Below are 16,030 nucleotides of genomic sequence, written 5' to 3'. Positions count from 1 at the left end.
TTTGACTTTATTATTATTATTTTTTAATGAATTTAAGTTTGGTTAAAACTTGACTTTAGTTTATTTAGAGGTTAATTTTATATTGACGAATATTATTTAAGAATATAATAAATTATTTAAATTTATTTATTTAATTGATTATATTAAATGAATATAAATAAATATTTATAATGGAATATCAAATGGTCAACGAGGTTTGACTCGATTATCAGTTACCACCCTATCAATCAATCATCGCTTGCTGACTAGGAATGTTTCGAAAAGGTAAAGTAAATACAAAGCATAAATAAAATTGATCTTACAGAGTGGGCAGCGCTGTCACCACGTGTCCTTGCTCTTCTTCCACCTAATTTAAAACCCCAAACCGAAAATAAAAATAAAATATAAAAAGCCTATCGGAACACGCCAGATGGTAGTTGTGTCCGATGGCGAAGTCCAAGAGCAGTCCAAATACGGACGCCACTCGCCACAGCACATGGAATGATCCCCGTAAGTTCACCTCCACAGTAGCTAACTATTCCACGCATGTCGATTCCTACAGTCCACAGAACCGTCTCGTGCGGTAATCTCACCTACTCAACGAGAATCGACTATAGTCAATCGAGTTCCGACATATTTAATACCTGCATCTCTCTCTCGATTTATTGATAAAATAAATAGATCATTAATTGGAAAATAAAAATCACGTTAATTTCTCTTAGAATTCTAAACATTTTAATAATAACTATTTAGAAAAATAAAAACGTTGTTTTATTTTTATTTTTATTAATAATAATAAGAGTAATAATTCAGTTTCAGATAACCTTCTATTCGTTTCAGTCTTCAGATTTATTATTATGCAGCTCTCTGCACATGAACACAGATAGAAGGGAGATGCCCATCTCTCTCTCTCTCTCTCTCTTAAAGAGGTCACTGCTTCGCCGCTGTTCCCGCTTGCTCGTTAGGGGATGTGATCGATCATTGTGATTCGGATTCTTCGTTGTTCGGCAGGGGAGGGCAGTCTGCTGCTTCCGCTCGAAAAAGATCCTTGTTCCTTTCGTCCTGTCACGGTGTGTGTCTGTATGACCTCCCCTTCAATCACTGTGCCTCCAGAGATCTCGGCTTTTCTCCAGCCGAAAACCTAGAGAGTAATCGGAAAGAAAGGAGGCGCCTTCGGCTGCGCTTGCGAGGTCTCCACCAGAGTTCAAAGGTCGGTCGTTTTTTTCCTCCCCTTTTCCTGATCAGTGAAGTGAAAGAAAAGTGGGTTTCCCCCTTTTTCTTCTCTTCTTCTTCTTCTTCTTCTTCTTCTTCTTTAATGTCTATTGACTTGTGGGGATTTGTTGTTGCCGTAGGAAACTTTCTACTCTCCGCATCCGGTAACTCGATCTCACTCGCGATCAACCGCCGGTAAGGGGGTTTGCTTGGTCAGCTTTCTCGTCGATCAGATTTAGTGGATCCGAACAGCAGTGACCTAGAAAGGGTGATCTGCTGAACCTCAAATCCACACTTCTGTTTTAGTTTTTTGTGGGAGCATCTGTTAGTTAAAGAAGTCAAGATTGAGCAAAACGATTTCCTTCGTTTAACAACACGAAACAAAAAAACTAAAAAAAATTCTTTATGTAAATGGAATCTCCATATTCCCTAAGCTTGATCATTTTTAAATACGATTGGATAAGATTAACCTAGAAGCTAGGTGCGATTTCTATTGATATTACGATGTCAAATTATTGTGTATTAAAGTTCTTTCAATTTTTTTTTTCCTTGGTAGAGTAATGTGCTTTGGAACTACAGCAGATGGCTTCGTTAGTCCCCGGAGTCCTTATCAAACTCTTGCAGCATATGAATACTGATGTGAAGATTGCTGGAGAGCATCGTTCGACCCTCCTCCAGGTTGTGAGTATTGTCCCTGCACTCGCTGGAAGTGATCTCTTCACCAGCCAAGGCTTTTATCTCAAGGTCTCTGATTCTTCTCATGCGACATTTGTTTCCCTGCCCGATGAGAATAATGATCTTATCTCAAGTGACAAGATCCAGCTTGGTCAATTCATCTACGTTGACCGCCTTGAGGCTGGCTCTCCATGTCCCATTCTTAAGGGAGTGAAGCCACTTCCTGGTCGCCATCCTTGCATTGGGAATCCTGAGGATCTTGTTGCTACCAGTTCTCTTGGTTTTCTTAATACAGAGAAACCGAAGCCATCCAACGACTCAAAAAGTAATACTAACACGTCTTCAGACAATGAAAAGGCCAAATTGGGGATCTCTAAGTTGACTATCAAAACACAGGAGGTGGAAAAGAAAAGGAATTCTTTTAGTAAGTCAAGCACCTCTCTTCCAAAACTAGCTTCAGCTGGCAAATTGGACAAGGACTCCCCAAGTGTGGGATCAAAATCAATGAACTCAAGGTCAATACCTTCATCTCCGAGTAGTGTCTATTCCTTGCCTGCATCTTTTGAAAAATTCTCTAGTGAGATTAAGAAGCATGCAAAAGCTAAAGGAGTAGAGAAGCCAGCATCATCACGGGTGAGTCTGTTTGAGAAAGCAGCTACTATGCTGAAAGCAACATCTGGCAGGAAGTCTACTTCTGGTAATTTCTTGGGAAATTTGGTGCCAACCATTGAATTGGGACCCAAGGCTTTGAGAAAGAGCTGGGAAGGGAATCTGGACACGAAGGGAAGAGATCATTCTATCTCAAAAACTGCCAAACCTACTACAAAATCCGAATCTAGAAGCACTTCTGTGAGTTCAATATCTAACTTCATCTAAATTGGTCATCTATTTGTTTATCTCATATCAAGATTTATAGCTTTTGTTACCAATATTCCTGTGCTCGTGTTATTGGTAGGAAATTTGGTGTTGATTTATCATAAGATCTCAATTTCATTAAACAGGTAGTCTTCGTTATGAAACTTTGTTCGATTAGGCAATGAAATGGTAAAAGCAAGTCTTTCAAATGCAATTTAGACAAGATATAAGAATGTGCATAGCCTGTGTTAATGTTTTGTGAAAATATCAATAGCAATAGGTGCCCTGCTTCAACAGTCGACCTGAAACATTAATAAGAGAAGATATGTCAAAGGAATAAAGCATCAATACGTTCACCATTGCATGACACAAAAAAACATGCCTCTGTTAAGTTGCTTCTATATCAGCAAATTTATAATGGAATAGATAGACTAAGAAGAATTATAATTCATTTTGGTATCTTAGCATATAGGTTCTGGTTTGCAGGCTCCTCCACAGAAATCATCAAAAAACGAAAAATCATTGCTTAAGGAGGATGTTAAGATTCATACTCCGACAAAAGTCATTGCAAATGTTCCTGCTGAGGATCCTGATAAAACTGCTAAACAGAGGCCTTCTGTTTTGAAGAGGTCTTCTGAAACAAGTACCAGTCTAAGTCTTGGTAACTTGGTGAAGGTTGCTCCTACTAACAGAACATGGACAGATGGTAGTGTTTCATGGCAATCACTTCCATCATCTCTAGCGAAACAAGGGAAGGTATAGTAAAAAGCCACTGCTATTTTACTTATTTTCATCATCTTCCTTCTACGAATGATTAAGATAGTTATCTAGTGTGTTTCACTTTCTCAAAAACTTTTGCCTAGGATACCTGTGGTGCTTGCGTCTAATACTCCATCAGGACAAGTTAATATACATCGATCCTTGTGGCATAAAGACTTATGGTCGATTTCTTACTGATTGTTTAAAACAGTATTGACTCGGACCAATCCTCCGTGTTTCATCGGTCTCCTAATCGTTCAGCCTGATTTGTTCGCTAGATCAACCTAATACATCAACCAGTTGTTTTGCATCATGTCCACTTGAAGCATCTATTTCTGCATATGGTTGTGGTTTCTGAGACTGTCAATGGTTTATTGAAATTCTTTTAGGAGCTTCTGAAGCACAGGGATGCGGCACAACGGGTTGCTGTGGATGCTATCCAAGAAGCTTCTGCGGCTGAGAGCTTGATTCGTTGCTTGAGGTAACTACTCGGAAAAGTTAATGCCCATAGTATAGATGAATTTATCACTGCATAATCTGAAATTACTATGATCTACTTTACTTGGAGATAGAAACTATTTTGATATTTTGGGGTTCCAGAATTAGCAGTTTGGAATATTGAAATATATTTTTTTTAAATTTAAAAATGTTTATATGGTAAATACAGGACATTAGAAATATGCTGAAATTTGAAGTTCGCAAGTTTAACTTGGTTCCACCATGCAGCATGTACGCAGAGATGAGTGCTAATGCCAAGGAGGACAACCCGCAGCCGGCGGTGGAGCAGTTCCTCGCCTTCAACTCCTCCCTCTCCCGTGCTATCTCCGTCGCCGACTCCATTTCCAAGTGCATCTCCCATTCCACTGCAGGAACCTCCTCGGGTGCATCGCCGGTGGTCTCCGGCCCAATCGCGGAAGAAGCGCTGAAAGTTTCCGCCAACAACCGCCGCCGCGCATCCTCCTGGGTCAGCGCTGCCCTCGCCACCGACCTGTCCCCCTTCTCGCTCTACACCCACAAGCACCCCTCGACGGCCTCACTGGCTACGGCGGTCGTGCTCGAGGGTCCGTCGAGGACCGCCGCCTCAACGGCGGAGACCTCCAAGGCCGTATCGGCACCTCAGTCAAAATCAAGATCGTCCCCGCCGTTGGTGTCTGCTGGCAAGGGGAAGGCACGGGGGCTTGTGATGTCGTCGCCGCCGCCGCCGCTGCCGGAGTGGGAGCGCGGCGGAGGACTGGAGGAAGGGACGGAGCTGGCGCGGGCGCTGAGGGAGGAAGCGCAGTCGTGGTTCGTGGCGTTCGCGGAACGGTTCCTCGACGCTGACGCGATCGCGCCTGGGCCAACCGCCGGCGAACAGGTGGCCTCGATGCTGTCCCAACTCAAGAAGGTGAACGACTGGTTGGAGGCGATCGACAGCCGGCAGAGGGAAGGTTGTGCGGCCGCGTCGGAAGGGGACGCAGCGGACGGCGAGTTACCCCGAGGCAGCACCAGCGGCGTGCCGCCCGAGACGATCGAGCGGCTGAGGAAGAAGATCTACGAGTACATCCTCACCCACGTCGAGTCCGCCGCCATCGCGCTCGGCGGCGGAGTCCCGACCGCCGCGTCACCTGTCGTTGGGCGTCCCAGCCGGAAGTGATGCACGATCCAGGTCCGCAGACGGAGCAGGTTAAAACCGTGGTTTCCCAAATACGAGTTCACGTGTCGGTATGTTATTGCATTACAATGCTATTGTGTGGTTGAATTTCCAGAAGGCCGTCCATTCTTTCCTCTGCTCTGATTGGAAGGGTAATTGACTAACTATATGTGTTTAACTCTTCTTTATTTTTTTTTTCTCATATTCTGCGGAACTAATTGTACTTTTTTTTGGGTGGATTTTGATGATGAAGAATTCGGATCAAGTTCTGTTGACATGACAAATACTATTGTGCAATTCCCATTTAGATGTTGATTGAATGTTTCGGGTTTAGTTGAGTTAATTATCAGACAGTAGATTGTAAAATTGAACCAAGTCAATCTCAATAGACCAAGGAATTAACTCTTCATATGATGGCTAGTTTCATATGAGAGCTGTTAAGTTGATAGATTTCACCTTTTATATAATATTATAATATTAGATTGATTGAGTTATCCGTCTAAGTTTTTTTCAGACAGACAAATGAAATTACAATGGTTAATTTAATTTGAGAATTTTTAGAGCATTTATGATAGAACTGATAATCTTTTCATTTTTATCCTTCCATAAATGACTTGTACGTGGCGACGAAGGATGGGTTAATTTCATCATGATCCTTCCATAAACTTCATCTGCTAAACGAAATAAAGGACACTTGGCTCTGAAACATAAATTGCTTGGTTAATCAAATTAATGCACTCACTGTTTCTTTGATTTCAAGTTACATAAAGTTCATACACCATACATATCATTAATCCCTGAAACAATAACTAATGGTTTATGTATTCGTTTTTTTTTACTTAAAAAAATAAGGGTTTTGACATTATGTTACCTTCAACCAATTCCATAGTCATCGAAATGACATGGCATTGTGATCGAGGAAGAAGAGCCACTCTCCCATCTAGTCGAGTCGAGGTACCATCACCTGCTAAGTGGTGTTTTTAGACCTCGTCTGCTTGATCTCACATTTGTGTCTACTGTACTGAATTGTCAACTATGAGAAGTTTCTCTGGATGGAAAGGTCCATTTTCGCTGTGAACAATGCGGCTTTGCCATCTTAGACTATCTGTTAACTGCTTTACTTTGACAATAACATCAATGTGATCACGAACTATAGCAGCACCTCCAGGGCGAAGGATGCGATCCATTTCAAGTACGATGCTGATCAATTCACATCTGGAAACAAGAATTTATAGTTATATTGAAGAATCTCCACTATGCAAAAGTTAAACAAAGCATAAGGATAATTGTAGATCCAAAATATTCAATTCCAAGTTGTTCAAAGCAGGCTCGAATCAAGATCCAAAATGTTGCCAACGAAATAATATTATGTAGCTTATATGAGGAAGTCAAAGGATAAAATGGCTATCATGAAGATTATTGGTTTTCCATAAGAAAATATTGGCAAAATACATCAAAGGACAACGAAGACTCCTAAAAACTTCATGTGTAGGATCACTCGATCAAAATAAAATCCACACAATATTGGCATTCCATAGTTTCTTTTAATAGTATATATTTCAAAGTTCACCTGCAGTTTCCAGCTTTATATCATTTAAGATTTGGATTTTATTGTCTCTCATTTCAGACTATCACAACAACCAACACAGTTTAGTTGCGGGTATATGTTCAATCATTTTAGGGAGGTACAATCATCATTGAAACTTTTATAAGTTCAAACATCTTTAGTTTCACCATTATTATCGTCGTTGTCATCATCGACTAATTGTCAAGCTGTGTATATCCCAACTACTTGGAGTCAACTACCTCCTAAACCAACTATTCAATTTCACATGTTTCAAAATTTCAACTCACTCATATGATCTGTAGCAGGACTTATTTCAGGTAATAATTAATAATTCCAACTAATAGGACAATCTTAGTAGAACTATCAATCGACTGATTGTTAATTTAGTTAATCATTATGACATAAAAGATCATTCTTTAAAAGTTCATTTCCTCCATTCCCATATTGTTGGTTTTCAGGTATTTCAAACCCACTTTTGCGGTCTCCATCAAATAAGACAAGCCATATAAATGCTTTGTCTAGTACAATGCACACATTCATGTTCATAGTTATACATAAAAAGATACATTTGGGAAATTATCAATTTAAGTTGATCAAGGGGATTAATGATAAGGATTTAAAACAGAGTAGTCAATATAATGAAGAAGAAAGCTTACTTGTCCATGTACATACTGAACACTCCATTAGCATGGATCAGATCATATGTGCGAGGATAAGTGGAGAAAGCTTCACACCTGAAAACAGGATATTTATGTGTTTCATACTATTTGAAAGTTAAATAGTACTTATAAGGAACTTCTCTTATTTTCTTTGTTTTTGGGAACCCATTTATGGATGCATACAAGTAGGCACTAGGACTCAACATACAGTTAGAATGAAGGGTCGGTTTAAACTACTGTATGGTAAATAGTAAGGTGGGCCATGAGGCTGCCATGAATGTGTATGAAGAGTTATCGTCGCCATAATGAAGATAGCTCCCATTATTTTGACTGAACTACTGCTTGCACTTTAAAAATCCTGATTCAAACTGTCTCTTAATGATTTTCTAGTAATGTGATTTAAGTACTCATAGCTTCATTCACGAAACCATAATTTTCATTTAATACAAAATAACTTGGTTAAATTTTAGGAGTATCATACCAGTCCATGTATGTTCCTATAAGTCCACGTTCATATACGATGCCAAGTGTGTCGTTCTTATTATCAACAGGAACGACATTCATAACCCAAACAGGAAATTTGGACACAGCAGCAGCAAAGCCTCCAAGGCCAGCATTCATGTCCATGATATTCCTATATTTACCCCTGGGCAGATTACTGAGATAGGCCTCATAATGCAAGACCCTTTCACTCCATAGTTTGTTTTCGTGATTGAAGTTCTCAATGGTGATCCTTTCAATGCTCCTAGCAAGTAACCTTGGTGGTGTAGCATTTAACCTCTTAGGCCAATTTACAAGATTTCCGCCACTTGTATGCTCTAGTACCTCCAGCTTGGGTAAAGGAGAAATGCATGTGTCCATCTTCTCATACCTGCCATGCAATAGACCATTATTGCTAATTACAACTCAACTAATAATTCTTCATAGTAAAGATAAGGGCACCATAAGCACAAGAGAGGCAAACATCTGATCTAAACATGTGGGAAGTTAAGATGCTAGAAAATTTCAAAATGATAATTAGTTTCATTCAAACTGATGGGTCCTATGCTTCACATGGAAAGATGTTATCTGAATGATTTGTACTTTTAATATGCAATTTAAAGCGTAAGATTAACTGGAACTATTACATTTTTATTGTAACTAGCCTATGTGAAAAAAAGAAGCCATCCAACAAATGCACTTCCTAAGAACCAACTCAAAATAAAGGCTCACAAACATTAATCGATGCACAAAGCACCAAATTGCTGTCATCATTTTGCCTGTTTACAGTGAATGGTGGCTTTGATCCTGAGTGTGGGGCACGTGCTTAACATTGGAAATCTAGCTAGTACAGTGGGACAGTTCCAAATGGCAACATAAATCTCAGAATTGAATTCTGAAAAAAGAGTATGTTGATTTAAAACTAGCGGTATCTAGAACATAATATTTGACCTCTCATAAAGTTTATCAGCCTCCAAAAAGATCAAGAGATGGCAAGGATGGCACAAAACATATTAAAAAAAGTCTAGTCTAACTGAGATTGAAATTGCATATTTGGCAGGTAATAAAAGAATTAAGATCAAACAGTTGGTGGTACTATATTATGATTACTGAAATCTCTGAGAGATGATAACAAGTGGATTAACTTCAAGTCAAGGCACACTATTAATTCAAGAAAAAAGCTCACCAAGCAGAATCAGGGTCAGTTCTTAAACAGAAAGGTGGAGAATTAAGAGTCTTTGATTTTTTCATGCAATGCAAAAGGTTAGTAGGCTTTTGCCACACGGCCATGGCGCTTTTTTCTGAAACCTTCTTCCAACAAAGCCGTTTAGCTAAATCTTCTATAGCTTTCTGCTCTTCTGCAACTTCTTGTCGTTTCCTTCCCCAACCTTTATACATGTTCTTCCAGTTTATTGGTGGCCCAGACAAAACCCAATAGCCACCAGGTCTAAGAACCCTATCTATTTCCAGCAAGTACAGGCCATCTGGCAATCAAATAAATTAAAAATTAGAAAAGTTCCATCAAGTGTCTCTTACAGGTTTCCATGATGGCCTCAATTATGTTTTCTTTTAAGAATAATGCACAAGGACTACGCATTAGATAACTAGAATTACAGAGTTAGATAGGCAAATCCAAGAAGTCAGCAAGAGCATAAAACAATTCAAACTTTATCTAATATATTTAATTTCTTGTTCATCCTCTTCTTCATGCTATAGATTCAATGCGGACATTGACAATAAAAAAACATTGGATGCTATGGTTTGTCATTAGATGGTTAGAAATTAAAATTAGAACGTTTTGAGTCCATTAACAAACTGAAAGAATCAATCCAATTGTCCAAATTCTTCTCTAAAAGCAACACATAAATGCTCAAAAAGGCTAGTATTTCATTACAATTAACATGAGTATTTTTATCCACTTGAAATATTTTGATACTTAAAAAGTACATATAATTTTCTTTATCTAAGTTTCACATCAGCCTCAGCCTAGTGCATGATAGGTGGTTCACAAAATTGCTCTAAATTGAGTTAAATGCATTAGCATATCGAGCTTGTTGGTAGTCAATCATTTTGGGTCTCATACCACTTGAAGTATGAGTGGTGTGCCTTATTAGATTATCTCATAATAAAAGAGAAGAGACATTGAGGATAGGAGAATCAGAAAATTTATAAAGAGCAGTCTCTCAAAAAATAGATTGAAGCCTCTCATATAAACGTTTACAATAAACTCAGTGTAATGAGACACAAACAAAATAAATTAAGTTCAATTAATAAAGTAAATCACCAAATCCTCAGATTGTCTTATTTTATTTAAATCACATCTACTTTATTCTGGTCACATAGTCTAGTCTATCCATAAACCCACGCGTGAATAATTTTCTATCTACTCTATAGTCTACAGTTACTATCAAATCTCTTTGAGGAGCCATTTCTTATTTCTTTGATGCCCTTCTATCCACTCTATCCTCAGCTATTTCTTTTTTTTCAGAATATTATGAACTAGAAAACAACTTTAATCCTTCACTGAATATTCTCAATGCTCTTTTTTTTTTCATAGAACCACTAAAATCAATCAATGTATTATGCATGCCAATTTAGTAACTTGGGATCAACCCTCTTTTTTAAATGGAAAAAACTTACTTTCATGCAAATAAGTTAATAGAATAAATTTGAAGGGAAGAAAGGGTGACTTTGTAATAGAGAGTTGAAGCATAAAAACAATGTATCTGTTGACCTATCCCAATGAACTCATAACATGGATGTCAGAAAAGGCACTTACTATAGCCAGTCCATGTAATAAGACATCTTGCACAGTGAGCCATATCAAAGGATCTCGATGGAAATGGGAGCCGATGAATACTTAAAACACCAAGCATTGCTGGAATTCCACGTTCAAGGGCAAATTGAACTTGAGCTTCATGTACATCTCTTGGTGCAACTGACATGGTCAAGATATCATAGTCCAAAAGATGTCCACCAAAGCTTGCAACCTGCAAAGACAAATAAACTATGAACAAATAAGGCTATTCTTACTTTCTTACAACACACCTAGTGCAGCAAATAAGAAGAAATGGAGATATAAGAAAAAAAAACAGAATCAGTGCAAATGTCTAACAATGACATGGCACAATCTGGAAAGAAATTAATAACCTGAAATATTACCTGTTCATTATGCTTCGAGTATTTTAGATAAATAAGACAGGTATCAGAAAGTAGGAAATGAATATTATGCAAGGAGGAATTATATACACAAAATATAATTTGATGACATTATATTATTGTGCATGGAATTTTTTTAATGGATTTTCTCCTTCCCGATTTGGAGACACTATTTCTTTCTTTTATTTTGTACACTATTTCATTAGACTATTATCTATTGGCCTAGTTCATGCTGCATCATGACTTAACTGATTTATGTGGATAACATAAACTATACAAGTTTCTGTTGACCTCTTTTGTGCAACTAGATGAGACTAAAGAGATGCAAGGCTCACATTCCCATCCTAATCCATAGTCCACTTACAGTCCTCACGAATCTTTCCTAGTCAACTCCAAACTCCTATGTGAATTTTAGGAATATCTGTGATGAGAGGTTTGAACTATGGCATTCGATGAAATACCAAAAAACTCGACCTATTTTAAATCGAACACGACAGTTTGATATCACACTCTACAACTAGTAATTCACAGAACAATATTCATATCCAACTGAAGATGAACAATAACTCACCCCGCAGCCAATATCCAGAACGGTCCTAATTTCCCCACTCCTCAACGGAACCTGCTTGGCCATCTCTGTAACATACCACTTGACCCCATTGATAAAGGAAGTGCCACCCCCAGGAAAGACCAGCCAGTCCCCCTCCACCCTGACCCAGTTCTGTTCCTTCTTGGCCACGCTCAGCTTGGGAAAGGGCACGTTGGCGAACCAGGCGCGGTCACGACTAGCTGGCCAGGGGAGGGGCGCGCGGTAGCCAGGCGGAAGCGGTACGCGGCAGCGAGGCGGGCGGTCGCGGGGGTCAGGGCAGTGGCGCTCGCGGTGCTGGAGATCGCGGGTAGGGAATAGTCGCTCGCGCTGGGGATCGTGGCAGGGACAGTAGTGAGTGAAGTTGGCGGGGCAGAAGGGGAGCGGCGGCAGCGGGGGCTGGTCAACTGGGAAGGCGGCGGCGGCGGAGTGGAGGGGGAGGAAGCCAAGTTGGCCGTCGGAGGAGGCGGAGGAGGGGGAGGGGAGGAGGAGCGGGTGGCAGTCCCCCGGGGTGGGGGAGAGTTGGGGAGCGATGGAGGGGCGGTTATTGGAGTAGATGCCGAGGAGGTAGGAGGCGACGCAGAGGGCGACGCCGGCGAAGGCGAGAGCGAGCGTCCGGCGATTAGGGCTCGGGAGGAGCAGAGTCAAGAGAGCGAGCAAAGCAGTCGCCGTCCTCGACATCTTCGCTGTACTACTCCGATCAATTTCGATTTTAATTAAGTCACATTTGAAGAAAGGAGAGAGAACAAGACAAGGACGACAGCGTGGAAATTAACGAATTACTCTGGAGGAAAAAAAAAAGAAAAAAGAAAAAAGAAAAAAGAAAAAAGAAAAAAGAAAAAAGAAAAAAGAAAAATCAGATAAGAAGAAGAACGGGAATGGAAGTGGAAACGGTTACGGGCGGGGAAATTGGTACGGGTTCACAATGTGACCTAAATCGATCCGTATCGGGAAAATCCGAAAAGATAATTTAAGCCCAAGTTAATTTACTAGAACGGAACGAGAGGGGAAAAACAGAGAGACAGACAGAAGAGAGAGAGAGATATTTCATTTACTAGAAATTTTATAACTGTCTAAATGGCAAACTATAATTTAAATTTGTTATATTGTAATCTGTCAGCAAATGTTCTAAGTTTGTGCTTTTCTTAAATGTGCATTTGGCATTTCACTTGGCAGAGTTGTTATATATTGTTGGTGATTTTTTTAAAATGGAAAATAATGAAAGAAATAAAAAATTTGAACAGTTGTGTTATATATTAGTATTTTTTTTTTGATGTTTGAATAAAAGATTATGACCTATAAAAGACATGTCTTTTCATAAATAATGTTTCAAATAATATAAAATATCACTTTATACAAACAATCGATCAACCATCCTTTTGATAACAAAAACTTTTCATCTCTTAAAATTATTTGTTTTTCAAAGTGTTGTTTATATATTGTTATATTATAATAACAATATACAAACATTAAATTATCGAATTTGGGTATTTTTCAAGCTGTTCTTTAAAAATAATATTATTAAGAAATCTATTATATCATGAAGAAACATTTGCTTAGTTTGAGTGCATCATCATAGTGGGAGGAATAGTTAAGAAAAATGAGTGTACGCGTCTTGGATTTGTTCTTTAGATTATTGAAGGATTTAGGGAGTTGCTCGATGGTGACAATTCCTTGACAACAGCATATTTGAAGCAAAATCTTGCAACAATTGAAAGCAACAACAATTTTCTTGATCGAAGCAAGCAGTATCAACCATCTTTCCTATCAACAATCTTAAGAAACTATTTATCATTTCTCAAAAAAATTCGCTTCGTAACTTTGCTATAGATTTTGTCAAGTTAGAAAGGTTCAATGGAGAAGACTTTTGGTGTTGGCAAAAGAAATTGCATTTCCTACTCACTTTACTAAATATGGTATATGTTCTTATCATACCGAAATGGGTGGAAAAAGAAAATAAAACTATGACACAAACAAGGGCAAGATAAAAATGGGATCAAGACGATTATGTGTGCAAAGGACATATTTGCAATACGATGATTAATGCTCTGTTCAACCAATATTACAACAAGGAAACCGCAAGGAAAATATGGGATTCACTTAAAGCTAAGTATCAATATGAAGATGCTACCAGTAAAAAATTTCTAGTTTCTAAATTTTTTCAATATCACATTGTGGACACTAGAAATCATTGAGCAATTCTATGAAGTCATTCACATTTATAATCAATTTACACAACATAAAATGCGTATAGATGAATCTATTGTTGTGTCTTCGGTGATGGACAAACTTTCTAATTCATAGAAAGATTATAAAAAGGTGGACTTGTCTCTAGAAGAATTGGCTAGTCATGTTCGTATCGAGAAAGATTTTTGAGCTAACAATTTGGAGAAACAATCCTTTAAGGTGCTTTTGGTGAAAGAAGTCAAAAATTCAAGGAACAATAATTATGGTAAGTACTCCTCTAAAAATAAAAAGAGGAAAATTGATGACAACAAACAGAACTCCAAAAACCACAAGAGAAAAGACAACTAACATCATTGTGGTAAACTAGGGCATTACAAAAGAGAATGTCGTATCCTGAAGAAACAAAATTAGGCAGGAAAGCCTGAGTATGTGGTGATGATCATAAAGACATGTTTGGTTGAGGATTCCTAGATTGGTGGATTGATACCAGTGCTACAAAGTGTTGATCCCTTGGCGGTCGACAAGGAGTGGGGGGGGGGGGGGATGAATTGTCCTGAAATTCAAATTCAAACCTTTCTCATACTGGAGACTCAGATTAGTAGCATAATTATAATAAATAGAATTGAACAACTAATAAAAAATGAGGCAAATAAATTACTTGGTTATAACGTAGGTGATTGTTAATCTAAGGTAAAATAAAGCTCTAAAAATCTCCTTTGTTGAAGGCGGAGAAACCTCTTATACCTGTTGAACGTTCAGAAAGTTGCTAGGAAATGAAAAATAGAGTTGTTAACTATTTCCTAACTCCAGAGGTCTTTTTATAGCCCCTGAAAAATTCTATCCGAGGCTGGAAGGCTCCTCCAATAACCTGAAAGGTGCCTCTAGCGAGGCAAGCGAGGATAAGACTTTATCCTCGCTAACGACCACTTTTTGTATAGTCTAAGACACCTTCAAGTGATTGAAGACACTTTCCATGAAGGCTTGAAGGCGCCTTCCACCAGAAAGGCGCGAGAGTGCCTCAAGCAGCGTTGGAGACACCTCCAGCAGCTCCATTTGCTCTTTCGTTGCTCCGATCGCCTGGGTGATTTTGACCATTCGGAATAGGGCTCACTCGAACCCAATTTTTGGCCTTTTCCTCGAGCAGACTTCCTCCTCGGCTTTTCATCCCTCGGATTACTGTGCGCATCATTCTCATCCGTCAGTGTACTCTTCCGCAGCACCTCGTCCCTCGGATGCACCGAGCTCGTCGACTCCCTTCTTGTGTCATCTTTCTCTCTAGCTGCGTCTTCTGCTCGAATTCTTGTGATCCTAAGTTCCTGTACACTTAGACACAAGGCATCAAACCACAATAGGATCTAACTTAACTTAGTTGATCATATCAAAACCATCACGGGGTACTTACATAAAGCACAATTGTATCAATCGAAACCAATTCTCTACCTATTCATCGGTAGAAGAAGAGATAATTATCTATATGGGAAACCACTCTAGAACAACCGTCAAAGGAATTGGCACTGCTAAATTGGAGTTCATTTCAAGGAAGACACTTACATTGACTATTGTGTATCACATTCCTAAAGTTAGGAGAAACCTTGTTTCTAAAGCATACTTAGTAAGTGTGGCTTTAAAATTGTCATTAACTATGATTTTGTAACCATCCTTAAAGGAGGTGTATTTGTTGGCAAAAGATTTGTGTATGATGGAATATTCAAAATTGATATAAATAAAATCGATGTTTTCGCTTATATGGTTGACTGATTTAATTTATGGCATTTTTGTTTAGGATATGTTAATTCTAGAAAAATAAATGATATAAGTAATTTGGGTTTAATACCAAAATGTAAGGATAATATGCTAAAAAAATACAAGGTACACATGCAAAACAAAATAACTAAAACTCCATTTTCTAATATAAAAAGAACTAGTTCTATATTGGAATTAATACATTGTGATATATATGATTTACATGCTACGTCCACTAGGGGAGAAAAATGTTATTTTGTTACCTTTATAGATGATTTTTTTAGATATTTTTATGTTTATTTAATGAGGACTAAGGATGAAGTATTTGATAAACATGTAATTTATAAGGTCGAAGTAAAAAATCTATGTAATTCTAAGATTAGATGTCTTAAAAGTGATAGAGGAGGTGAGTATCACTTTTCTAAATATTGTAAAGATATGAACATTGTGCATGAAACATTTTCTGCATATACTCTTCAACAAAATGGAATGACATAAAGGAAAAATATAACTCTTATTTAAATGGTGATTACTATATT

The 16,030-nt window shown here is 38.4% G+C and overlaps 2 protein-coding genes across 3 annotated transcripts; one reads left to right on the top strand and one right to left on the bottom strand.

The window, feature by feature from the left end:
* The first annotated feature begins 826 nt into the window (after positions 1 to 826).
* Positions 827 to 5,385, top strand: LOC121984750. Of its 2 annotated transcripts, none has more exons than XM_042537876.1 (6): positions 827 to 1,189; positions 1,332 to 1,386; positions 1,748 to 2,715; positions 3,208 to 3,477; positions 3,870 to 3,961; positions 4,207 to 5,385. In XM_042537876.1, the coding sequence occupies exons 3-6, from the start codon at positions 1,774 to 1,776 to the stop codon at positions 5,111 to 5,113; spliced, it is 2,211 nt and encodes a 736-aa protein (XP_042393810.1). In that variant the 5' UTR covers positions 827 to 1,189; positions 1,332 to 1,386; positions 1,748 to 1,773; the 3' UTR covers positions 5,114 to 5,385. The 2 variants fall into 2 exon arrangements, with proteins under 2 accessions (XP_042393810.1, XP_042393809.1); XM_042537875.1 differs by having other exon boundaries at positions 1,332 to 1,459.
* Positions 5,386 to 5,980: 595 nt separating this feature from the next.
* On the bottom strand, positions 5,981 to 12,284 carry LOC121984751 (probable methyltransferase PMT19). The gene is made up of 6 exons (XM_042537877.1): positions 11,547 to 12,284; positions 10,596 to 10,806; positions 9,003 to 9,300; positions 7,818 to 8,207; positions 7,334 to 7,411; positions 5,981 to 6,325 (listed from the first exon to the last, which is right to left on the bottom strand). Exons 1-6 carry the CDS (start codon positions 12,240 to 12,242, stop codon positions 6,124 to 6,126), a joined length of 1,875 nt encoding a protein of 624 aa, XP_042393811.1. The 5' UTR covers positions 12,243 to 12,284; the 3' UTR covers positions 5,981 to 6,123.
* Positions 12,285 to 16,030: the final 3,746 nt, after the last annotated feature.

The sequence above is a fragment of the Zingiber officinale genome, chromosome 5B (assembly GCF_018446385.1).
Source record: "Zingiber officinale cultivar Zhangliang chromosome 5B, Zo_v1.1, whole genome shotgun sequence".
Lineage (NCBI taxonomy): Eukaryota > Viridiplantae > Streptophyta > Magnoliopsida > Zingiberales > Zingiberaceae > Zingiber > Zingiber officinale.
The sequence above is the reverse complement of the archived record's forward strand: the minus strand, read 5'-3'. Positions and strand labels throughout refer to the sequence as shown.